The following is a 26,945-nucleotide window of genomic DNA, read 5'->3' as shown; positions in this document are numbered from 1 at the left end:
GCTCTCTGCCTCCTCCAGAACTTCCAATTCTCCAGTCCCCAACACCTCATCTTTACTATGGACATCCAAGCCCAAACACCTGCATTCCCCATGCAGATGGCCTAAAGGCCCTCCGCTTCTTTCTGTCCCGCAGGTCTGACCAGTCCTCCTCCACTGACACACACCCTCATCTGCTTAGTGAAACTTGTCCTCACCCTCAACAACTTCTCTTTCAATTCCTCCCATTTCCTACAGACAAGAGGGGGGGCCATGGGTACCCGCATGGGTCCAAGCTATGCCTGTCTCTTTGTAGGACACGTGGAACAGTCCCTCTTCCAAAGCTACACTGGCCCTGTCCCCCAACTTTTGCTCCGTTACGCTGATGACCGTATGGGCGCTGCCCTGTGTTCCCATGAGGAGCCCGAACAGTTCATCCACTTCACCAACACCTTCCACCCCGACCTCAAGTTCACCTGGACCATCTCTGACCTCTCTCTCTCCTTCCTGGACCCCTCTCTTTCCATCTCTGGCATCCACCTAGAAAACGATATCCATTTCAAACCAACCAACTCCCACAACTACCTCGAATACACCTTGTCTCACCCACCTTCCTGCAAAAAGGCCATCCTCTATTCTCAATTCCTTCGCCTCCACCACATCTGCTCCCGAGATGAGGCATTCCACTCCCGGACATCCCAGATGTCCTTTTTTTTTAAGGACCGCAACTTTCCCTCCACAGTGATCAAAAATGCCCTTGACCGTGTCTCCGGCATTTCTCGCAACTTATCCCTCACACCCCCTATCCACAATAACAATCAAAACAGAATCCCCCTCGTCCTCTCCTATCATCCCACCAACCTCCGGATCCAGCGCATCATCCTCTGACATGTCCGCCATCAGCAATCTGATCCCACTCCCAAAGACATTCTCCACTACCACAACTCCCCCCCCACCCCCCCCCCCCCGACCCCGTCTGCTTTCCGGAGGGACCAGTCTCTCAGTGACTCCCTTGTCTGCTCCACGCTCCCTTCCAACCCCATCACACCCTGGCACTTTTCCCCGCAACTGAAGCAAGTTCTACACCTCTCCTCTCACCCCCATCCCAGGACCTGAGAAGACCTTCCACATCAAGCAGATGTTCACCTGCACATCTGCTAATGTGGTGTACTGTATCCCCTGTTCCTGTTGTGGCCTCCTCTTCATCGGGGAAACCAAGTGGAGGCTTGGGGACTGCTTTGCAGAACACCTACGCTCAGTTCGCAATAAACAACTACCCCTCCCATTCGCGAACTATTTCAACTCCCCCTCCCACTCCTTGAACGACATGTCCATCCTTGGCCTCCTACATTGCCACGAAGATGCCACCTGAAAGCTGCAGGAACAGCATCTCACATTTCGCTTTGATACCCTTAGGCTGCAGGGTTCCCATGTGGACTTCTTCACAAACTTCAAAATCTCCCCTCCCCTGACCTCATCCCAAAACCAGCCCAGCTAGTCCCCGAATTCCTAACCATCCGCCCACCTCAAGCCCCACCCCCATCTCCTACCCACCAACCTCATCCGGCCTCCTTGACCTGTTCGTCCTCTGTGGACCAACCTGTCCCCTCTTTAACTTCCCACCTACATTCACTTTCACTGGTTCCAAACCCGCCTGTTTGACCTGTCTATCCTCTCCACCTACCTTCTCCTTTATCCATCTTCTATCTGCCTCCCCCTCTCTCCCTATTTATTTCAGAATCCCCTTCCACTCTCCATTTTCTGAAAAAGGGTCTCGACCCGAAATGTCAGCTTTCCTGCTCCTCTGCTGCTTGATTCAACTCTATACCATTTATGCATACTCTTTTCTTTTTTGTCACCTGGCCAATTTTTTATCAATGCTAGTATGTTACCGCCTATACCATTTGCTTTTATTTTGCTCAGCACGTCCTATGTGCTGCCTAGCTGTATGCCTTCTGGAAATCTAAAAATAGTAATCAACAGACTCCTGTTTATTACGGTGTATGTTACTCCTTCAAAGTAAATTGGCTAAAACATGATTTCCTTTGCATCAAGCCTTGTTGACTTCCCAGTTAGCTTAATTTTTTCCTGAGTGCCCAGCTATATGTTTCTGCATACCAGGCATTAAGATAACTGGCTGATTTAGTTTTCTGCTTTTTGTCTCTGTTAGACCTTGCTAGAACCTTGTGAATTTCATAAAATTAACATCAATGCATCAACTATGTTTTTAGTTACCTTTTAAAGACCCCACTTTGAAGCCCAGCAGACCTCGGACTTGTTAACCTGCAGTTTGATCAGTTTGCACCACTACCCTGGCGATTGCAGTTTCACATAGTTCCGCTCTTTCTTTCATGTCCCGACGTATAGCTATTACTGTGACGTTTCTTGTGTCGTCTGTGGTGAAGGCAAGAGCAAATATTTGTTAATTTTCTTATTATTCTCTATTAGTTTCCATTCTTTCTCTATCGAGGGCCAGCACACAGCTGGTTTATTTTGTTTCATTTTTAGACACCTGTAGAAACTTCTCACTGCAATTTCTTCTTCCATACTTTTTCTTCTTTCTATTCTGACCAGAAATTTAATAGTGACAATCATCTGACCTGCCGTGCGTCTTTGTGCAATTGTATGTCTTTTCCTTAAGCCTTATGCTTTCCTTAATTCTTTAGTTTCGTTTACCACTTGTTCAGAATATAAATGCTATTATCAAGGAACAACATACTCGAGCATGCTTAAATCCAGTCATGGATGACCTGCAGTTGTCTTATCATAAATTCCATACCACATCTTTGCTCAGTTACTATCTTGCACGGAACCAGATCGCTTGCAACCTATTCCATCCCAAATCAAAATCCCACACTTTCAAATTTGCTCCCTCTGCATGTTGTTAAAACTGGCCCTCACTCTTTAAAACACACTAATTTGACTCCACCTCTATTCTGCCCTCCTAATATTTAATTTAATATGGGAATAAGAAATGAAGTTCAACCCCTTGAACCTGTCCTATCATGCAATAAATTATGGCTGTACTTCTGCTTAATTTACACGTTTATTTTGTAGTCCTCTAGTTAGCAATAATTGATTTAAAAATATGTCAGTCTGAATCTCCATAAAACGGTGTTGACGTGGCTTTAGTTACGTAAAGTCAAGGTATTGGGTAACCAGTTTCCACCATTCTTTGTGTGAGTAAATGGTTCCCGATTTCGGTTATAACAATCCTTGTTGTAGTTTTAAGATTATATAGTACTTTGATGTTCTAGATCTCTCCTACCTGAGTAAATAGTGACAAAAATCTATCTTATTGAATTCATTCTTCAGACAATATCTGAAACATATTGAGAAACTTCTCTATGTTGAAGGAACCGTATAATACAACTAGCTCTTGTTATTTGTGTTATGTATTTGTGTGTCCGTATAAGGATGTGTGTTCATTCATTTAAATGCAACGAAACTCTCAAGATCTACTTCATCTCTTGCTCTTTAATACTGTTGCTAGTGCTGTTACGCTCGCCACAGTGGTGTGTGCCACCTTCTACAATTACACTGTTTACTATAAATGGCAAGAGTGGAGTTATGCATGTGTTCAGTCAAACATGCACAGTGCATGGTTTGCTGTTCTCTAGATTTCTGAGCATCGAATAAGAAGCTGAAAAGAGACCTTCATTGATGGTAATATTTTTGTTTAAACAAAATTAAATGGTCCACAATCAGCTTATATTAATCTTGTAATCATTTGATAATATCCGTCCAAGTTTTTAGATAATGGTTTTAAATGGCAGATGGTGGTGATTCTGCTTGCCCCATTTGCACGTCATCTTGACGCTTCTTTACTTTGCCTTAGCACCATCATTCTTTTACTCACTGCATTCAACTTCTCTTTCTACCTTCACTGCCTGAACTGACAAGTATTTTCAATTATTTTGTTTTTATTTTGGGTTTTCTGGGTTTTCTGAAGAAGGGTCTAGGCCTGAAATATCAGCCTTACCGCTCCTCTGCTGCTTGGCCTACTGTGTTCATCCAGCTCTACACCTTGTTATCTACAGTAGTTTGCAATTTTTGTACTGAATCAATATCAACTTCATATCATCTGTTGCTCAGGTCTGAAAATATGCTGTTTAGTTAATAGGTGGCTGCAGTAATTTAATTACTGATGTTTTCCAAATATTTGAGAGTTTTGTTTTGGGATTTGAATGCATTTTATTGATTGAAAACTTCTGAGAATAAAAATAAATAAGTGAACAGATTTCATTGAAGATGACTCTCGGTGTAGGTTCTGCAGAGGCAAGGTTACTTTTCCCCTTTTGGAATGTGAGAAAGAAAATATTTTTGATTCTGATCTTAAATACACTTATGTTAGAAGTTTATTATTTATAATATTCAAGCTTATTGTTTTTCAAAGTATTGTCTTTCTGTTTTGATGTTGTATTTTACTGTTAGTACTGTTAATTGCTTAGCGGTTAAGGTAATTAATCTTTGGTTTGGTGTAAATTATATGTAAGAATGCTGAGATATTCCTGGGTGTTATACTGTTTGAAGTTCATAGGTATACACATCACTTGCATTTGTTTTGTCTGAGACTTGCAGAATGTGCAAAAAGGTGGAACAACATGTAAAGAGGTATCATTATGCTGCAATATCACAGTTAGTGTACAGTAAATTGCTTTCTCTCCTATTTTCAAATAAAAATTCCCTTCACATGCATTGTTTTCTTGTTGCAGGGAATGTTTATGGAAGTTTTTCTTTCCAGCTGACTATCAGACATTGAAGGTCACTGAATTAGCAAAGCCTAGAAAACCAAGGCAAATTCTTGCATTTGAACTACGCATGAATATCATTGCAGATGCCACCATTGATTTACTTTTCACAAAGAATCGGGTAAGTGCAATCAACTTAATTGCACATCATCAACAATAATTTTATAGGTTATGTCATATGTCAGAACTAAGACAGGCAGCTAATTAGAAAGCATCGCAGGTAATAAAGTCTGTGGGGTTTATAACACCTGTTATGTCACCAATTTATTGAGGACAGATGGCTTGATGGTCAGGGAGTCCAAAGTGTTGGGGTAATTTGCGTTTTATTGTTGGATCGTTATAAACTAGTGAGATATTTAACGTAGGGCTATATGACATAACAGCTTGTTAGATAACCTAAGAATTATAAATCTATAATGAAGGTTACAGTCGTCAAGAGATGTTGGGTTATGAAAACTAATTAAAACTTGGTAGTACACATACAGTTGGAACACAGAAATATCACAATTGAAATGCCATGAATTTCCTTTTACAAATAGTTTTTGACAATCTAAACTTTGTCTTGAATTAGCATTTGTATATCTGTCTGAATTTGTGTATGTAAATTTGGATGCAGACAAATGTTTGTACAAATCTAAAAAAACAACAAATAATGATTGTGGTTGGCACCATCTGACCATAAGACATAAGAGCATAAATTAGACCATTTGGCCCATTGAGACTGTACTGTCATTCAATCACGGATGATCAGTTCCTCAACCCCCTTCTACCCGTAACGCTTGATAATCAATCTGTGAAGAGAAATATTAACAGATTGGAGATAATTATTCTGAAGAAGAATTATACCTGAAACATAGATGTTTTTTGTATGTTTTACAGGTGTTTTCATCTGAATTAGCATGTTTATAACAATTTTTTCTTTTGTGTTTGATTCACAAGTTATGTGATGTTGTGTAATTTGTTGGATTTCTAGTGTCCATAAAACATTTACTTTCACGTTTATATTATTTTTACAGAAATAGTGCTGAAAGTACTCGGTAGGCCTGGCAGTGTTTTTGGAGAGAGAAAGACTTTACATTTCAAGTCCAATATTTAACCCCAACTCAAGGGGAGAGGTCGTACTTTACTCAAAATTTCACCCTTGTTTCTCTGTGCACAAATGTTGCCAAACTTGTTGAGTATTTCAATCTTTCAATTCATAATTCAGATTTCCAGAATCTGCTTTTAATACAGAATTTTGATACTTTAATGCATTCTTCCTGGCTTTTATTGTTGGCTGTTTGGCCCCCTCCTCGTTGAATACCGGCAGGCCTGTTGCTTTCTTTGTGTTCTAAAGCCCTGATTGGATGTGCTTTAATAAGACCTTAATTCCATTTCTTGTTAATTAGCAATTTATATGCAGTAGGATACTGAGATTATGTAGCTTCATTTATGCTATAGAAAGTACTTTACCGTCCTTCTGATTGCTCCAGAGAAATATTCTGCTCGAGGCATATACTCCACTTGGACCCCCAAGTAGAGGGATAAAAGAAGTTTTTATGAAAAAAAAGTCAGCAAATATGAAGACAGACGTAAGATACTGGAAGTCTGAAATAAAATCTGAAAATGCTGGACAGATGTAGCAGCTCTGACAGCATCTTTTGGAGAGAGAAGCAGAATTAACAATGCCAATTGATGGACTAAAAAGGTCACAGACTTGAGGTTGAGACATGTTGCAGTCGTCACCAAAAGTGACCTGATGAGTAAAAATAAGCAATATTGAATTGAAAGGTGCTTTAAGATTTTGGATATCTAAAATTGTGTTGTATAACGCTGAATCAAAAACCCCTTGTATACATTAGTATGGAAACATCTGTAGCCTACATTTTTTGCTGAAGGAAGGCATCTCATAGTGCATGCTGTTAATTAGACTTATTTCTGCATGTTTCATTTTTAAAGTATTTATTCATGTAGTTTTGAAAATGCCAATTGGTAGTGCAACAGGACAGTTTGAGCAGTAGACTGAAAAATAAGCAAAGTGGTAAAAGCAGAATGGTGTGGAAGCTGGAAATCTGAAATAAAAACAGTGCTGGAGAAACTCACAGGTATTCAGCATTGGTGGAGAGAGAAACAGTTAATCTTCTTAAGTCCGATATGATGCTTCAAATTGAAAGACTTGGCAGGTTAGTCTGATGAATTTAATATCAGAATAGATGCAGGGAAAAAAAAGTGGAGATAAAAGGAATAATCAGATTGAAAGAGAGTGAAATAGACATAAATAGGGAACATCAGTTAAGTTTAATATATTTTTTAAAAGAAAAGCTTAAATAACAGTTGATGACCTGAAGGAATTAGACTTCACACCTTTAATTGTTTATATTGTATATGAGAAAACTTGATTAGCCATTGCCAATTTATCCCAATAGCATAAACGTATACTTGCTGCAGTCAGTACTCATTCCTCACGTGTGTGTGTGTGTGTGTGTGTGTGTGTGTGTGTGTGTGTGTGTGTGTCATTTTTTGATCTGGTGGGTATCTACGTTTTATGATTTCTTTTCGTCAAAACAGGCACTTTGGCACACCATGCCTATGCCAATGAGCAAACACCAAACTGCTCTAACCCCTTTTACCTGCACTTGATCCATTGCCTACCATGCCTTAATATTTTCAGATACCAGAAATGTTGGAGAACGTAAGATTTAGTGAGAGGGAAGAATTGAGGGAGATCAATATTAGTAGAGAAATGGTGCTCGTAAAATTGATGGGTTTGAAGACAGATAAATCCCTGGGGTTTGATAATCTACATCCCAGCATATTTAAGGAAGTGGCTGTAGGAATAGATGACCACAAATGCGTCCACTTTCAGGATTTTATGGACTCTGGAACAGTCCCTGTAGGTTGGAGGGTGGCTTATGTCACTCCAATATTTAAAAAGGGAGGTAGAGAGAAAACAGGGAATTATAGACCAGTAAGCCTAACATCAGTAAATTCTCAGGGAATTCTGGGGATAATTCTTAAATCTATTATCAAAGTCTTTATAGCGGAGCATTTTGAAAGCAGTGGGCAGGATCAGACAGAGTCAGCATAGATTTATGAACGGGAAATCATGCTTGATAAATCTGTTGGAATTCTATGAAGATGTAACTAGTAGAGTTGACAAGAGGGAGCTGATCAATGTGGTTTATTTGTACTTTCAGAAAGTGTTTGACAAAGTCCTGCATAAGATATTATTGCGCAAGATTAAAGCGCATGGAATTGGGGGAAGTCTATTGAGATGAATAGAAAACTAGTTGGCAGAGAGGAAACAAAGAAGGAATTAATAGACCCTTTTCACATTGACACGCAGTAACTATTGGGTGCCACAGGGATTGGTGCTGAGATCCAAGCTATTCACGATAAATATTATTGATTTCAATGAGGGAACAAAACGGTATCATCTGCAAACTTGGAGATGTTACAAGTTGGGTTGGAGAGTGAACTGTACTGACGATGCAGAGATCCTTCAGCATGGTCTGAACGGGTTGGGTGGTTGGGCAAATCAATGGCAGTACAGTATAATTTGGATAAATGTGATATGATTCACTTTGCAAGCAAAAGCAATAAGGCCGATTATTGCCTGAATGGCTTTAAATTGGGAGAGGGGAGTATGCGGCAGGACCTAGGCATCCTTGTGCACCAGTCGCTGAAGGTAAGCATGCAGGTGCAGTAGGTAGTAAAGAAGGTAAATGGTATGTTTGTCATCAGTGCAAGAGGTTTTGAGTACTGGAGCAGAGATGTGTTGTTGGAATTATACAGGGCGTTGGTGAGACCATGCCTAGAATATTGTGTGCAGTTTTGGCCTCCTTTTCTGAGGAAGGATGCTCTTGATCTCGAGGGAGTGCCCCAAAGATTCACCAGGCTGATTTTGGGGATGGTGGGACAGACATATGTGGAGAGATGGACTAGGTAAGGATTGTTCTTGCTGGCGTTCAGACAAATGAGTGGGGAGGAATCTTATAGAGACTTATAAAATTCCAACAGCACTAGACAGGGTAGATGCAGGGAGAATGTTCTGGATGGTGGGTGTGTCCAGAGCCAGGGTCATGGTCTGAAGATTTGGGGTAGAGTATTTATATAGAACATATATAAATACTCTACCCCAAATCCTCAGACCGTGACCCCTGGACAGACATGAGGAGACATTTCTTCACCTGAAGAGTGGTGAGCCTCTGAAATTCGTGACCACAGGATATAGTTGATGCCAAAAACATTGAATGTATTTGAGAGGTGGCTAGATATAGCACCTGGGGTGAATGGGATCCAAGGCTATGGGGAGAAAGCAGGATTAGGTTATTGAATTGGATGATCAACCATGACCGTGATGAATGGTGGAACAGGGTCAAAGGGCTAAATGGCCTCCTCCTATCTTCTATGTTTCTGTGCTTAGCCAGATGCATCTTAAATATTGCAAGAGTTATTTTTAAAATCTTTTTGTTCCATATGAGCCCCATTCTGTTCAATCCTTTCTGGCAATTATGGTGCTGACAACAGCAATCCATTTGAATTTCACCTGCTGGGTGGTGTGTTTGATGAGGATTTTCTGTTTGAATGTGGACAGTTTTAAGATGGGCCTGTGCAAATTGATTTGCAACAGCCTTCAGCATTTGACAGTATTTTACAGTTAGCCTACAGCGACATTTAGAAATGATTTCATGATCTGGTTAGTGAAGGAGGCTATAGAAAGAAAGATCTTCCATTTATGTTTTGCCTATCATCATCTGTTGCTGTTCCAAAGCACGCTATAATCAATTACATTTTTTCTGAAAGTGTTATTGCTGATGTACTGTAGTGAACGCATAACAGCTGATTAGTACACAGCAAGCTCCCACAAACCTTGGTGCTAAATGGTCAGAATTTTTTAAAAAAGTAATGTTTTTGGTCCCAATCAACATGAACTTTCACATTCTTCCTCCAAACGATTGGCTTGAGACCTTTATTTTAAGTAGAACTGAGAACAGATAGGGGTATTGGTTTAACCTCCCTTCTCAAAGTTGGCATCTTGAATTCTGTGACATTGGCAGAGTTGGCTTGGATTTAGTGTTAAAGCCTCCTGGAGTGGTATTTCTGCTTTCATTTATTCAGGGGACATGGACATCTCTGGCTGGGCCAGCATTTATTTCATATCTCTCATTGCCCTTCAGAAGGTGATTGTGAACCCTCTTGAACAATTGCAGCCCATGTGCTATAGTTTGACCCACCATACCCTTATGGACAGAGTTCCAGGATTTTTGACCCAGTGACACTGACGGAACAAAGCCCCCAAACCTCTTGATTTGGAGGTGAGAAGGTCACAATTTGAGCCAACGCCTAAGTCGGAACTTCGTGTGGTGCATGGTATCCAAGAGGAAAAGCCACAGTGTTCTTGGCCAGTTTTTTTGAGTAATGTCTACACTGTGGAAATATAGCTGGCTACAAGCTTGTGAGGATCCTGTTGCAACACTCTAGTAGTGTGAGGCTATTAATTCACAGTGCCACAAACCTCCAAAAAGCTGGGTTAGGAAGTGGCTATTGATTTTAATTTATGATTTTAATATATGGACCCAGTCCCCACTGTTTGGACTCTGAGAACAGATGAACCCAGTAACGCTATCAGGACTGGAGAGGTTTTAAAAAGGTGGGGACAGTACGTGGACATTGATCCAGCTGCTTCACAAAGTCAATCATCCTGGATAATAGAAAAGCTGCTTAAAAAATTAGTTGGCCTACAATACCATCTTGGTTCTCCTATTTGTTATACTTGTGTTTCCCCATAGATTTGTGGGTGGGAGCAGTGATGGGAGAAGGGTTTGTGTAAAGAACTTGACTGCTTGATTCAAACTTAGGTCACAGAGAGGTGAGGGACTCTGATTTAATTCTTGGCTTGAACAAAAATCTTTGTTGCTGAGGGGCACAGTGATCTTGGCGGGAGAAGTGAAACTCAGACTGGGTCCTGGTCACTAGTCCAAATAGTTCTCCTGCTGTAAGTTTGTGTCTAAGGCGAACAAGGACAATGATTGGTTTCAGTTGTGGTGTCTTCTAAAGTGAAATAGCTCATGCCCATGAATGAAGCAAGCAACTTGGGTTGGAAACTGGTCATTGGCAGCTATCCAATCTCAACCCAGTGTGCTCCTTTTGGGAAGGAATGAAATTTGAACATGAGGGGATGTTTTTAAAATGTGTTTGACTCAAAATTTAATTGCTATCACCAGCTGCTCACGTTTATGTTTGAGGAAAATTAGTATGCTCATGTTTAGCAGTCACTATATGGTAACTATTTCTTGATTGGTGTGGTCAAACAGCAGTTTAATTTTACTCCCTTTTTTATGAATATGAATTGTTCGGGGAGAAGCCTGTTCTGATAAAAGTGGTCTCTCCACTGAGTTACCGTGTCAACCAGACAATGTTGAAGACTGACAGTTGATTTTTGGAGTTTAGTCCCAGTGAGGCAACATGGACTTCAGCAAAGCATTCAACAAGGTTCCATGTGGTAGACTGGTTAGTAAGGTTAGATCACATGGGATCTAGTGGGAGCTAACCACTTTAATACAAAATTGGCTTGAGGGTAGGAGACAGAGGGTGGTGGTAGAGGGTAGGTTTTTAGACTGGAGTTTTTTGACCAGTTGTGCACCACAGATATTGGTGCTGGGTCCACTACTTGTTAATATAAATGATTTGGATGTGATTATAGGAGGAATGGTTAGTAAGTTTGCAGATGACACCAACATTGGTGATGCAGTGGCCAATGAAGAAGGTTACCCAAGTACAATGGAACTTTGAATGGGACAATGGCAAAGGAGTGGCAGATGGAGTTTAATTAAGATAAATGGGAGGTGTTGCTTTATGTTAAGGCAAACAAGGGCAGGAGTTGTACAATTAATGGTAGATCTCTAGGGAGTGTTACTGAAAGAAGATACCTAGAGGGCAGGTGCATAGTTCCTTGAAAGTGGAGTTGCAAGTAGACAGGGTCATGAAGAAGGCATTTGGCATGCTCTTCTTCATTGGTCAAAACATTGCATACAGGAGTTGCAATGTGATATTGTGACGATACAGGACATTGGTGGAGCCACTTGTAGAATATGGCATACGATTCTGGTGCTGTCCTATAGGAACGATATTGTTAAAATTGAGAAGATGAGGAAAAGATTTACAAGGATGGTACCAGGAACGGACGGTTTGAATTATAAGAAGAGGCTGAATAGAGTGGGGCTCTTTTTCCCTGGAGTGTCGGAGGATTATAGATGACCTTAGAGTTCTATAAAATCACGAGTGTGCATAGATAGCGTGAATAGCCAACGTCTTGTTCCTAAGGTAGGGGAGTCCAAAACTAGATTGCGAACGTTCAGTGTGAGAGGGGAAAGATTTATAAAAGACATGAGGGGTAAATTCCATGCAGAGGGTGGTGCACGTATGGCATGAGCTGCTAGAGGAAGTGATGGAGGTAGATACAATTGCAACATTTAAAAGGTGTCTGGATGAGTGTATGAATAGGAAGATTTTGGAGGCTTATGGGTCAAATGCTGGCTAAGTCAGATTGGGATGTCTGGTTGGCGTGGATGAGTCAGACCGACGGGTTTGTTTATGTGCTGTATGACTCTATCACATCACAGGTGAATAGGAATCATCAATTGTTTTGCCTCCAGTTTAAAATCAAAGCCCCACCGCCGCCTCTGTTGTCTGTTGTGTAGTATGTAGATGGTGTGTGTGTGTGTGCGCTGAGATGCTGACCCCTAAGCCATCATCAGTGTATTCATAAATGTGTGAGAAAATGAGCCTTTGACTAAACATTAAGAGGACAAAGGTCTTCTACCAGCTTGTTCCTGTTACGCCACATGTGTCCCAAGTAAAAAGGTTAGTGGTGAACTACTAGGCAATCCTTGTGCCTTAGAAGCCTTCTCAGTGCAAATGCTGAAGATGGAACTGATATCATTGTCTCCAGTGTACCAGTGCAGCTTTTAGTCATTTGAGGAACAGCATTTGCTATCAGATACCTGAAAGATGGCCTTAATATATGGTCTACAAGGTAGCAGCATTACCGACCATCTTGTGTATGTCAAAAAAAAGGGCAACATACGAGAAACACTGGAGATTTTTTTGAGTGAGATCACCAACTATGCCTTTGTAAAATCCTGCAAATCCACTGGTAGAACAGGTATTCACATAGCATTTTCCTCTCTTAGATCGTCATCTCCAGTGTGGAGTGTTGGTAAGCATTGCATAATCGGCTGCATTAGAAGAGTTGTCTTGTCTGCATTTCTTCTGATGTATGACTGCCAAAATGAGCTCTGGACTCTGGACTTACTAGGAGGGCAGAGGAAATGCTTCAAGGGTGTACTTGAAGCCCTCCTGAAGAGAACTGCAATATTTCCACTAACTTATGGGAATCTGTTGCCCAAGATTTCCCAGATTAGCAAAAAAGCATCTGTGAATGGCAACCATTTTGAGTGTTTTCTGTTGGCTCAGGTAGAGCCCGAGCACGAATAACGGAAGGACAGCAAGAAAACCTGAGCATCCTACCCATCCGTTTCAGCAATTTTCAAGATTTAATGAACCAGTAGTCATTTGCTGAAACAGTACTGGACTAATTAGTTACCTCAGATGCCACAATGCTGGAGTGAAAGTAAGATACCCTTAAGCTTGAGGACTGCCTAAGGAAAAGATCTCATTGTTGAGGTGGTTAGACTATGATAAATAGCAGACACAACATCCTGTGGTGAATTTAATGTCTTTAATTGCCAAATGTAGTGACATCACGAAAAAGCGCATAAAGGTTAAAGGCAAGGTGCTGTTTTTCAATAAACTAAATGTGAGAATATTGCAAATTGACCAACAACTTGTGACAGTTCTCAATTGATTGGGTATCATTACATTAAATTGCTGGTTGATTTTTACATTGCTTCAAGCCTGCATTATTACAATATCTTTAAAATCTGGATCCCTGTGTGGAGGGTTCTTTAAAACCTCTGCAGAATTTTGTAGCTGAGCTATCCTGATCTTTGTCAGAGTGAAAGTAAGGCATACAGGTATTTTAAACAACATGTTAAGACGCGTTATGACATACTTCTGAAGCAGGAGGCACTTGAACCCAGGTTTTCTGTTAGCGAAACTATCACTGTGCCACAAGAGCTACTGTAAGGGATCTATCATTACTCTATGATTCAGTATTAATTTGAGGTGTCTGGAATTAGTTGAGGTTTCTGCTTCTGATCATTTAATCCAGAAATCTCTGTCAAGACTCCCATGTAGATATCAGTTACTTAAGCAAGGTAATGAACTGTACCCAGTAAGATTAAATATTTTGAAAAGGGATATGGAATCATGGTTCGTGTTACAATTTTACACTGTTCTCCTTGTTTGTGGCATAAACGAAGCAGAGCATGAAACAAGTCTTGAAGGGCAAGTGGGGAGATTGCTTTTGGACAAGTCGATGTAAGCTTTATAAAATCTAATTTAACATTTTGATTCTGGATGTGAACACAGAATCCGATTTAAAATTTACATTGCTCTGTGTTCATTTCAGGAGACCAATGCCATACATGTAAATGTTGGAGCAGGTTCCTATTTGGAAGTAAATGTTCCTATGACTGTAAGCGAAAATGGTAAGTATTATCCATAACACATACATACACAAACAGAAGTTGCTGGAAAAGTTCAGCAGGTCTGGCAGCATCAGTAAGAGAAATCAATTAACATTTTGGGTCCAGTGACCCTTACTCAGAGGTTTTTGAGACCTGAGCTTTTCCAATAATTTCTGTTTTTGTTTCTGATTTAGAGCATCTGCAGTTCTTTCAGTTTTTAAGCATTGTCCATATTTTGAAACATTTCTTTTGATTCTGAAAGACTGTTACGTTGATCAAGTATCCATTTGGATTGGCAAAAATTCATTTCTAGGTTTGTAAGCTGAAAGTTATTTCAAGCCAGGTGTAGGAAGAAGATATGAATAATTACTTCATCCTTTTGTTCTGTTTACACTATTGATTGTGTTGTGTAAATTTTTGATTCAATAGGCTTTTCACCAACTATTAAAGGTCAGCTTCTCCATGTGGATGCAACTAGTAGCATGCTGTATCGAACTCTTTTGGAGGCAGAAATGTTAGCTGTGAGTTTTTGTTTGCAATTGTTTTGAAATAAAAACTTTGTTTAGAGGTACTACAAGAAAATTAATTGAACATTATAATGGATAAATAAAATCTACTTTTATATTTGGATATCATAGTTAAAACTTGAATTTATACTTTTCCTTGTGTCAGTATGTCTTTCACTTGTTTTGTTTTCTAGCAATAAAATTGGTGTCAATTCATATTGTATCCATCTGAAACTGGCAAGACAGAATATAAGGTTAGAGACAAAAAAAAACTACAAATGCTGGAATCCAAGGTAAACAAACAGGAGGCTGGAAGATCACAGCAAGCCAGGCTGTATCTAGATGAAAGGAGAAGTCAACTTTGGATGCTGCCTGGCTTGCTGTGTTCTTTCAGCCTCCTCTTTGTCTATCAAAGACAGAATATAATCTTGCTTGTCTAATGTAGTTATAAGCAAGGACACATTTGGTTTACTGGATTACATTAGTCATCAAAGCATTATGCCGAACCCAAGAATGCAAAGCAATTGATGTATCCGATTCTCAATTAGCCTCCTGTCTCTACTGGGTTCGTAGTAGGAATTTGCAATCTGCCAGATGTGGAAGATTTGAGTTACAAAGAAAGGCTGAATAGGCTGGGACTTTTTGCGCTGCATTGTAGGAGGTGACCTGATAGAAGTTTATAAAATAATGAGAGGTATAGATAGTATTGATGGTAGTTGTCTTTTCTCCAAGATCGGGAATTGCAAGACAAGGAGGCACATTTTTAAGGTGAGAGGAGAGAGATTTTAAGAAAGATATGAGGCAGATGTTTTACACAGAGTGTGATTTGCATGTGAAATGAACTTGCTGATGAATTGGTGGATGCAGGCACTGTTACAGTGTTTTAAAGACGTTTGGATGGATACATGAATCGGAAAGGGTTTACAGGGATATAGTCAGGAGCAGGCAGGTGAGGCTAGTTTAGTTTGGATTGTGTTCGGCATGGACTGGTTGGACCGAAGAGTCTGTTTTTGTACTGTATGACTCTATACAACATCTGACAGGGCTCCTTGACACTTGTAAGTCAAGTTTTAAAAAATGAGAACAAAACATTTTTCTTTGCGTGTATGTGTCCATAAGGAAAAAGTAGAAAAATACATATGAATTAGCAACATTAATCCTCACAGTCCTTTAAGATTATTCTGCCATTTAGTAAGATCATGGTTGATGAGATTACGCCACGTTTCTGCCAATCAGCAGTAACTTTTCTCCTCTCTTGTCAAGAAGCTGTCTACTTGTGCCTTAAAAAATTAAACTACTCTGCTGCCAACAATTTTTGAGGAAGAGTGTTCCAAAGACTCATGAACCTTTTGAGAATATTTTAATGTCTTCTCATCTTTGTCTTAAATAGTGACGCTTATTCTTAAACATTGACCACTTCTTCCAGTTTCTGAAATGTCCTATTTTTGCCATTAAGATCGCTTATGATCTTAGGTATTTCAATCAAGTTGCCTTTTACTGTTCTAGACTCAAGTGCCTGTCCACCATTCCCTTGTAAGACAATCTGCTCAAATATTCATCTGCAAATGAAAACATAAATTAACGGAGGAACTCAGCTGGTCTAGCAGCATCTCTGGAACAAAAGCAGAGCTAACAGAGTCACTGGACACAGGATGTTAACTTTCAGTCCGTAGATGCTTCCAGACCTGCTGCATTCCTCCAGCAATTTCTGTTTTGGTTTCAGACTTCTAGCAACTGCAATTTTTTTTGTTTTATATTAATCTAGTAAATTTTCTTTGAACTGATTAAAAAGGAATTAAATTCTTTAAACAAAGTCAACAATGCCTAACATTGTAGATCTGATCTCACCACTGCCATGTAAAACTGAAGAATAATCTCGTTCCTTGTACATTAAGTTCCCTTTTCAGTAATTGATAACATTCTATTAGCTCTCCTAGTTACCCGCTATACCTGAATATTAACCTTTCTCAATTAATTGTATGAGTCATCCAGTTCCCTCTGCAACTTGTCACCTTGAGATGATATGCTTCTTTTTTTTATTCTTCCTGTCAAAATGGTCATTTTACATTTTTCCAGATTTGCCAGACCTTTTAAATTAAATCCTGACAAGCAGGCATTTTATTCTTCATTATGGAATGATGAATGAAGGGCAAATAGAGAATAAAGATTCTGCTTAGATTTAAATGAAGAATTCATTGAAAACTGCACCAGAAAATGCTGGGAACTCAGGCCAATCAGTATCAGATAACAGCTAAGCTCACATTTCTGATGCAAACTCTTCATCAGAACTAAGGTGGTTTCTTTCAGACATTCCTGTTTACTTTCAAACAAATTGCAAGAATCTCTGATATCCTATTGTTTAATAATCTGGATTAAGTGGTCAGCAAAGACATTGGAAATTAGTAGATCACAATTAGGAAAAAACAAAGAGACTGGGCAGGGGACATTGCAGGAGGAAACAGACGATAAGAGATGTTATGGAGGGAAAATGTCAAAGGAAAAATTGATGAGGAAGAAAAGCTAAATTATTTAATTTATCCATATGCATCTTTGTAGCCTCCTTATCTCCCCTGTTTGTATCATTAGCAAATTTAGCAATCGCACCTTCAGTCCTTTTATCCAAGTTATTTACATAAATTGTAAAAAATGGTGTCCCCTGCACTAATCCTTAAAGGTACACTATTCATAGGGTTATAGAATCATACAGAATGGAAACAGGCCTTTTGTCTCAACTCGTCCATACTGATGAGGTTTCGTAAACTGAATTAGTCCTGTTTGCCCATGTTAGGCCTGATTCCCTCTAAAGTTTTCCTATCCATGTTCTTCTGAAAATGTGTTTTAAATGTAGTAATTGTGCCCACTTCCATCTCTTCCTCTGACAGCTCACACTCATTGCATGTTGCCAGCCAAAAACTGATCCATTTATGTTTTCTTTGGCTTTCCCAAAGATTGGTCCTTGATTCATTCTTTTCCAGGTCTCACTGTCCATTGTCAGTCTCTTCTTTTTCCAAAACTTTTCTCAAGCCATCTAGTATTGTTGTTCGCTTTTCTTCCTCTTCACTTTTTCCTTTGACATTTTCACTCCATAACATTTCTTATCGTTTGTTTCCTCCTGAGATGTCCCCTGCCCAGTCTCTTTTTTTTTCCTAATTGTGTTCTACTAATTTCCAATGTCTTTGACCACTTAATCCAGATGATTAAAAACTAGTATATCAGAGATTCTTGAAATCTGTTTTAAATAAAACAGGAATGTCTGAAAGAAACTGCCTTGGTTCTGAAGAAGAGTTTGCATCAGAAATGTGAGCTTAGCTGTTATCTGATACTGATTGGCCTGAGTTCTCAGCATTTTCTGGTGCAGTTTTCAATGAATTCTTCATTTAAATCTAAGCAGAATCTTTATTCTCTATTTGCCCTTCATTCATCATTCCATAATGAAGAATAAAATGCCTACTTGTCAGGCTTTTATTGCTTTGAGTTTTGATTAAATTAGTAAGGCCATTTAGTGAGTGGCAAAGAATATTGCTTCACTTAATCCTCCGAAAATATTATCTGCCTTTTGCTTTAGAGGCATAATGTTATGACCCTAATGTTTCATTGAGATCAGATGTTACATTTTTCAATTAGAAATACAGAGTAGGGAGAAGCCATAGGCTATAAATTTGGTTATGCAATGCCTGTTATTCATGCATTAACTGGCTGATTGAGTCCCAGATCTGGAAATTAGGAGGTATATTTCCAATCCTGATGACGCAGAATGATATAACACCTGAGAAAGGTATTAACAGCATTGATGTATGTATAAATGGTAGCCCTAATATCGGATTGAGCATTTTTTGTGTACTCTTGTAATTGGTTTTCCAAAGGCGGCTGGCACCGTTTATACTAATTTAAAGCAGGTCTTTAGACTATTTTCTGCATGAAAGGTATCTGCCATATTGAGTATTTGCCATTTAATTACCTGGCATGTGAAGCGGGAACACCCCATTCCTGCTTAAACTGGTCACTGTCACTTGTTCTTATCAAACCTGATTGCCACAGCTCATGATTTCCTATGCATGCTTATCTGTTCTCAATGGCCCAAATGTTTTGGAACTGCATTCATTCAAGAAATTGGAAATTATTCAAATCCATCCTGTTTGTGCTTTGTACATGATCAAATATGTAAGGATGTCAGTAGGAATAGCCGTTGATACAGTCCTCGCCTGTTTCAGAGGTGGTCATGGTCAAAGCGAAAAACCTCCCCACTTCAAACGTTAATGTTTTAGAATTTTGTGTTGGTGAAGTAGTTTAGTGTCAAAGGGAGAAATGATTAGTCAGTCATTAACTGGCATTTATTTTGTGTGAACCTGACTTGGTGTTTATTAGATGAAGCCTGAAAGTTGTCCAGGCCTTGTTTCACGCGAGTGTGGACCGCCTCATTATCTGAGAAACTGCATGTTCTTTTCCAGAAATCTATTTGGTGAAGGATTGAATTAGCATTATATTTGCAGACTTTTATAAACATTTGCTTGTAGAGTTGCACCTTAAAAGCGTGCACTGGCTAACTCAACAACCACAGATTCAGCCTCTAAATTAGAGTGTTACAAACGAACTAATTTTTACCACTTGCACACAAATAAACACTACTAACCTCGAGCAATGATTTTCCTTTGTGCTGTTAATATTAGCCATTGGAAAGTTTCCCTACATTCCCCATGATTTCAGTATTGTTATGATGCCACACTCAGTTGTATGCTGCATTGATGACAAGGGCAGTCAATGTCAACTAACCTTTGGAATTCAGCTTTTGTCTATATTTGGGCCAAGGCAGTAATGAGGACTACACCCATGTAGTTAAACTATTTGACATCTTATTCATATGGCAGAAAGATGAATTTCCAAAGAATTCATAAAGTCTTGTATGGTAGTACCCTGTGACAAAATTTCTGAGCCATTTGATCAGTATTTTAGCTCTGAGCTCAGATCACAGTGACAGGCACATATCTCAACATCAAATCCGTGACGTACGACCATTTTCTTCTTTTTTTGTTGAGATGGCCAATTAGTGTCCAGCTGCAGGTTCTGCATCTAACGGTGGCAGACAAGCTCCTGCAGCTGGAGAGCCAAGAAGAGATCCGCGAACACTCAGATCAGCACCCTACTACAGTGGCCATGTCCTGGTTGTAATCATGGGTTAAAAAATAGCTAATGGAGCATTGGCCATTCCCCTGCCATTTCGAAGAGCCTTTTCAGTCTGCAGTGTTTCTGTCTCAGCCATGGACTTTTGTGTGCCACGAAGAATTGACAGAGTACCTGAATCAACCCTTAATAATACATGTTTGGTCACTCATCATGTGTTGATGGATAGCATAATCCCCCTAAAATGGCATGTGTTGAAATGGCCCATTGGCAGAATGAAACTGGCAAACTGAAACATTAGCTGGTGGAATGATACACATTTACATCTGTTATCACTTCCAGACTATTAGGAATTCAGCCCATGGATTTGCTACAAGAAATCTGAATAGAACAAAACTTGCAACAGCAAAACAGATGCTGATGTGAAATAAAAACAGGAAGCTCTGGGAAAGCTCCAGTCTATGGAGCTATAACTATAGATTCTACCTGATAATGGAGGTAGTGAAGTTTTTGGAGGCAATAGCATATTGATACTTGTTCCTCTTTCGTACTTACAGCCTTAATATTCAAGCAATTGTACTTTGAGCTATTATTCAGTGTATGGGGCAGATGGTGTTGGAAAATCTGATAATTCCAGACTTAATATTTTCTGTCCTGGTGATTTCTTTGGCTAGCTTTGTAGAGTTTGATGCACTCAGGTTGACCCCTCGCATCAGGGGAAGAAATTAAATTGCAAGGACTCTATAAGTGCCTTCTGTTGTCCACAAATGGTTTTAATTAATGAAACCAAGCCAGATTTTATCAATCAACCATGAATTTACAATCTATAGCACCCAGAAATTATTTATATGTTTTTATATCATAAGGGCTGAATGTTACAGCAAGTTAAGAGCATTCTGAGTTGGTGCCTCTGCATTTCTGTGAATTTTTCTTCATTCATTTTTGTTTTTATCCATTCCTGAGATGAGGGTGTCACTGGCTAGGCAGCATTTATTGCCCGTCCCTAATTGCTCAGAGGGCAGTTAAGAATCAGTCACATTGTTGTGGTTCGAGAGTTGCATGTAGTAGGCCAGGCCAGATAAGGATGGCAGGTTCCTCCCCTAAAGGACATTAGTGAACCAGATTGGTTTTTCCGACGGTCGACGATGGTTTCATGGTCATCATTATGTCCTTAATTCCAGATATTTATTGAATTCAGATTCCACCATCTGCAGTGGCAGGATTCAAACTCAGGTCCCCAGAATATTAAGTGTGTCTCTGGATTAGCAGCAATAATACCACGCGGTCATCGTCTCCCTGAATTTAGTGAATCAGAGCATTATCTGCATACTTGATTTCATATGATTGCTTCATTGATGAATGGATGCCAGTGAAATTGTCTGAAAAATTTACATTTCTGCACTGGTTCTTTTCGAACACGAAAGCTTTAAATAGTGTTCAGAAAATTTCATGACAATTGCCTAAGCAATTCAAATTTGTAAAATTTACTTTCTTGTGATTGTAGTTATACTATTGCAAATTCTAATTAATGTGGTGCAAGTTTTAGGATGTAATTAGCATTCAACTTCCAAACGTGGAATAGATTTGCTCCAATTATACTTTACTGGCTTTGACTTTTATTTCCCAGAATCCAGAACAGTACTGGAGATTAGAAGATAGCAAATTACACAACACATCTCCCTTGTTATCTCTACCCACATCTCATGGCATCAAGTTTAAGGAGCTCTTTGTCACTAAAATCGTAGCCGTCTGATCACCCATCTGCCTTTCCCGGCCCCCATGTTAGTCAATGTTGTTAATAATTCTTTTGCAAAAGATGTTCTTTGTCATCTGCCGCCATTATCCCTCATTTTTTTTAAAAAAAAAGCAAGCTCATGATTCTGCAGATTTTGGAAATTACTTTTCCATCTACAACTGCCCTATGGGTGAATTCAAATCCACAGCAATGTGACTGACTCTTACATGCCCTCTGAAATGACCCAGCAAACCATTCAGTTAGATCAACTGCTATAAAAGGAAAATAGGAACGAAACCAGGCAGACTACCTGTCAACGAATAAGTCAATGGCAATAAGAGCGGCAAACACAACCCTGTTAAATCCTCCTTTCCAACATCTAGGGGCTAGTGCCAAAACTTGGAGAGTTGTCTTACCGACAAGTCGAGCAACAGCCTGGCATAGCCATACTTATGACATCATACCTTAATTACCACACTCCAGACAGCAGCATCACCATCCGTGGGTATGACCTTTCCCATCAGCATTAACGTTGTCTCCAGATCTCATGAAATCTCATAACATCAAGTCAAACATGGAAAAGGAAACCACCTACTCATTACCATGTCCCGCAGAACCTTTGATGAATCAGTGCTGTTTCATGTTGAAGATCTCATGGAGGAAGCACAGTGAGAACTGCAAAATGTACTCTGGGCAGTGAGTTTCAATGTCCACCATCAAGAGTGGCTTGACAGATAGAGCTCGTTGGGTCCTAGACATACCTGCTACACTGAGTTTGTGGCAGGTGGTGAGGAAACCAACAAGAGGAAGAAATACTAGACCTCATTCTCACCAATCTGCCTTTGAACAGATCTGGCAACACAAGACTGAACATCAATGAGAGACTGGGCCATCAGCAGCAGCTGAATTGTACTGCCAACGTAATATGAAACATCGTGGCCCAGCATATCACCCAGTGTAACTTAAACATCTAGGCATGAAGTCAATCCTGGTTCAATGGACAGTGCAGGAGGACATGCCAGGCATGCTTAAAAATGCAAAGCTCATGAAGTGACAAAACAGGGCTACTTGCATGCTAAACAACATAAGCAGCAAGTAACATACAGAGCTAAGCAATTCTACATCCAGTGGTTCACATCTAAGCTCTGCAGTCCTGCCACCTCTAGTCGTGAATGCTAGTGGACAATTAAGTAACTCACCGGACACCAGTGAGGGCTGCAAAGATTCTAGCAGTGCTAATGATAAGGCTCAAGGATTCTCAAGAATCTTCAGTCAGAAGGGCCAAATGGAACATCCACAAGCACCCGACGTGACAGATGTCAGAATTTAGCCAATGTGATTCACAAATCATGACATTGATAAATGGTTGGAGGTACTGGATGCTGAAAAGGTTATAGGACCTGAAAACATTTTGGCAGTGATACTGAAGACACAGTGTAGAACCTGCTGTGCCCAGCCAAGCTGTTTCAGTATAGTTATAACATTGGCATCTGTTTGATCGTGTGGAAAATTGCCCAGTTGTGTTCTGTACCCAAAAAAAAGGACAAATACACCCTTTTATTCATTCACGGGATGAGGACGTCGCTGACTAGGCAGTATTTATTGCCCATCCCTAATTGCCCAGAGCGCTGTTAGGAGTCAGCCACATTGCTGTTGGTCTGGAGCGACATGTAGTCTAGACCAAGTAAGCATGGCAGTTTCCTTCCCTAAAGGACATTAGTGAACAGGCGGGCTTATCTGACAATTGGCAATGGATTCACAGTCATCATAAGATTCTTAATTCCAGATGTTTATTGAATTCAAATTCCACCATCTGCTATGGTGGGATTCAAACCTGGCTGCTTACAAACCCATCAGCCTACTCTTGATCATCCCTAAAGTGATGGAAGGTACCAGGTACTAACAAAACAGTACTTGCTTCGCAATAGTCTGTTCATTGGCATTCACCTTGGGCTCTCCCAGGGCCATTTACTCCTCACCTCATTACAGCCCTGTTTCAAACCAAAACTACTGAATTCCAGAAATGAGATGAGGATCATTATCCTTGAAATCATTTGAATAAATATGGCATCAAAAATCTCTAACAAAACTGGAATAAAATTGAAATTGTGGGTAAAACTCTCCACACGTTGGGGTATCAGAGTCAAAGGGAGATTGTTGCCATTTTTGGAGGTCAGTCACCTTAGTTTGAGGACACCTCTGCAGGAAATCCTGTAATCCAACCATCTTCAGCTGCTTCATAAACCACTTTCCGTCCATCATATCACTTTGTGACATAAAGCTCACAGGTAGGAATGTTCTCTATCCAGGCTTAGAATGTGTTCCTGTATTGCAATGTCATTGGTTCAAAATCCTGGAACTTCCTAGATTCATAGATTCATAGAGGTCTACCACATGAAAACAAATCCTATGGCCCAACTTGCCCATGTTGTCCAGTTTTCACAATTTAAACTAGGCCCTATTTGCCTCCGTTTGGTCCATATCCCTCCATACCTATCCCATACCGAACAGATTAATATCTAAATGGAGTCAAGTTAGGCAAGGGGAAGTAAAATGAGATCTAGGTGTTCTTGTACATCAGTCAAAGAAAGCAAACATGCAGGTACAGCAGGCATTGAAGAAAGCTGATGGCATGCTAGCCTTCATAACAAGAGGAATTGAGTAGAGAAGCAAAGAAGTCCTTCTGCAGCTGTACAGGGCCCTGGTGAGACCGTACCTGGAGTATTATGTGCAGTTTTGGTCTCCAAATTTGAGGAAGGACATTCTTGCTATTGAGGGAGTGCAGCGTATGTTCACGAGGTTAATTCCTGGAATGGCAGGACTATCATATGTTGAAAGATTGGAGCGGCTGGGCTTGAGTTTAGAAGGATGAGAGGGGATCTGATTGAGACATATAAGATTATTAAGGGATTGGACACTGGAGGCAGGAAGCATGTTTCCACTGATGGGTGAGTCTAGAACCAGAGGACACAGTTTAAGGGGTAGGCCATTTAGAACAGAGTTGGGGGAAAACCTCTTCACCCAGAGAGTGGTGGATATATGGAATGCTGTGCCCCAGAAGGCAGTGGAGGCCAAGTCTCTGGATACTTTCAAGAAGGAGATTGTTAGAGCTCTGAAAGATATTGGAATCAAGGGTTATGGGGATAAGGCAGGAACAGGATACTGATTGTGGATGATCAGCCATGATCATAATGAATGGTGGTGCTGGCTGAAGGGCTGAATGGCTTACTCCTGCACCTATTGCCTATTGTCTGTTGTCATCCATGTACCTGCCTAAATGTTTCTTTAATGCTGAAATTGTCCGTGCTTCCACCACTACCTTTGACAGCCTGTTCCAGATATTCACCACCCTCTGTATGGGAAAATTTGCCCTTTGGACCCTTTTTATATTTCTTCCCTCTCACCTATGACCTCTATTTGTAGACTCCCCTACCATGGGGAAAAGCTATTGGCTAGCTACCTCATCCATGTCTCTCAGGATTTTATAGACGGCTAAGGTTGCCCATTTGTGCCCTATGCTCCAGTGGGAAAAAAAAAATCCCAGCCTATCCAACTCTCCTTTATAACTCAGATCTACCAGCCCAGGTAGCATCGTAGTAAATCTTTTCTGCACTTTTTCCAGTTTAGTCATATCTTTTCTATAGGAGGGCAGCCAGAACTGCATGCAGTACTGCACATGTGGCATCACCAATTCTTGCACATCTGTAACAAGACATTCCTTCTCCCATATTAAATGCTGCCTTTGTAATGGCATTGCAGATGTCCCAACACAAAATGGACTGTATCGTTTTAAAAGGGCAGCTCACAGCCATCTTCTGAAAGGTAACAAGGAATGAGCAATAAATACTGGCTGAGCCAGCAATGCCTACATCCCATGAGTAAATGAATACAAAAATCCCCATTTCCTGTTCAAGATCCTTGAATGCATTGTTGCCTTCCAAATCAACGCCCATCTTTCTTCGAACTCCATGTTTCAGTCATTCCAGTCAGGGTTCTATCTTTGTCAGTACTGAAACAGCTCTTTTCAATTTCTCACATGATACCAGTGCTGACTGAGACAAGTATAAATGGTTCTTCCTTGTCCTTCTCAACTTGTCTACAACCTCGGTGACTGTTGATACCATCCTCCTGTAATGCTTAATAAAAACTGAAAGAACTGTGGATGCTGTAAATCAAGAACAAAATCAAGTTCCTGGAAAAGCTCAGCAGGCCTGGCAGCATCTTTGAAGGGATAAAACAGAGTTAACGTTTCAAATCTGGTGACCCTTCCACCAATGCTTCTCCATTCTTGTGCAGTATTCTCACCTGGTTCTGTTCTTATCCATCTGATTGAAGCCACGTACTTAATTGCAGTGGTTTCTTGTGCTCCCTCCACAGTGTTAACCCCAGTGTTTCCCAAGGATGTATTCCATTCTTCACCTCAGTGGTGCTCATTGTTGACGTGCAGAAGCAGAGTTACCTTTGACGTAATTATAGATGACATCCAGCTCTACGTCACTATTCTTCGTTCTTCCATTGTTGCTACAGTATCAGACTACTAGTCTAATATCAGTACTGGTGGAATAAAGATTTTCTCCAACTAAATATTGGGTAGACTGAACACATACGCTTTGCTTCCTACTCAAAATGCCATTTCTTATCTACTGACTCCATCCCTCTTCCTCGCAATATTCTGAAATTAAGCCAGCCTATTTATAAACTTGTTATTAGACATTTTGTGCAATCTCTAAAACAACATACTTGTATCTCTGTAACATTGCATCATTTTACCCTTTCTCAAGTCATCAACTCCATTTTTTACTTTCTTTTTTCCACATCTGGACTCCATATTGTAATGGCTGATCTGTCAAATTCTGCCCTGTCTTCACTTGAGGTCATCCAACCTCTGCTGCCCATGGCTTAACGTCTACTTTTAATTTCATAATTCAATTTGATTTTAATATTTAATTTTTTAATTTAGTACGTTACACATTAGCTTTGTTATCTATAGCAAGTAGCATTGTTTGAACTACTGAAATACTAGTTATGTTTGTGTTTGATCACATTGTTAATTCTTGCCATTTTCTATTCCACAGTTAATTTCTGTTCTACCTTAACTATCTTTTTAGTTCCATCTCAATGCTTTTTACCAAAGAATATGGAACATGCCTCAAGAGTGGCAGTGTGAAATTGAAGTGTATAAAGCAACATACCACTTTATTTTTGCCCAGAAGAACTTCTTTACTGGTAAGCGAATTTGAATTGGCTAAAAAGGCATAAATTGCAATTGGTATTACTTTAACTGATA

General features: G+C 39.9%; 1 protein-coding gene across 4 annotated transcripts in view; it reads left to right on the top strand.

The window, feature by feature from the left end:
• The window catches only part of kiaa1109 (KIAA1109 ortholog), a 438,508-nt gene that overhangs the window by 98,953 nt on the left and 312,610 nt on the right, over positions 1 to 26,945 (top strand). For all 4 annotated transcript variants that reach the window (XM_048546322.2, XM_048546500.2, XM_048546414.2 and 1 more), the window contains exons 12-15: positions 4,692 to 4,848; positions 14,242 to 14,320; positions 14,729 to 14,820; positions 26,767 to 26,884. In XM_048546322.2, the coding sequence (XP_048402279.2) occupies positions 4,692 to 4,848; positions 14,242 to 14,320; positions 14,729 to 14,820; positions 26,767 to 26,884 (446 nt within the window). The remainder of the gene's footprint in view (positions 1 to 4,691; positions 4,849 to 14,241; positions 14,321 to 14,728; positions 14,821 to 26,766; positions 26,885 to 26,945) is intronic.

The sequence above is a fragment of the Stegostoma tigrinum genome, chromosome 1 (genome assembly GCF_030684315.1).
Source record: "Stegostoma tigrinum isolate sSteTig4 chromosome 1, sSteTig4.hap1, whole genome shotgun sequence".
NCBI classification, from domain to species: Eukaryota; Metazoa; Chordata; class Chondrichthyes; order Orectolobiformes; family Stegostomatidae; genus Stegostoma; species Stegostoma tigrinum.
Note: the sequence above shows the minus strand (reverse complement) of the source record. Positions and strands in the feature narration are given on the sequence as shown.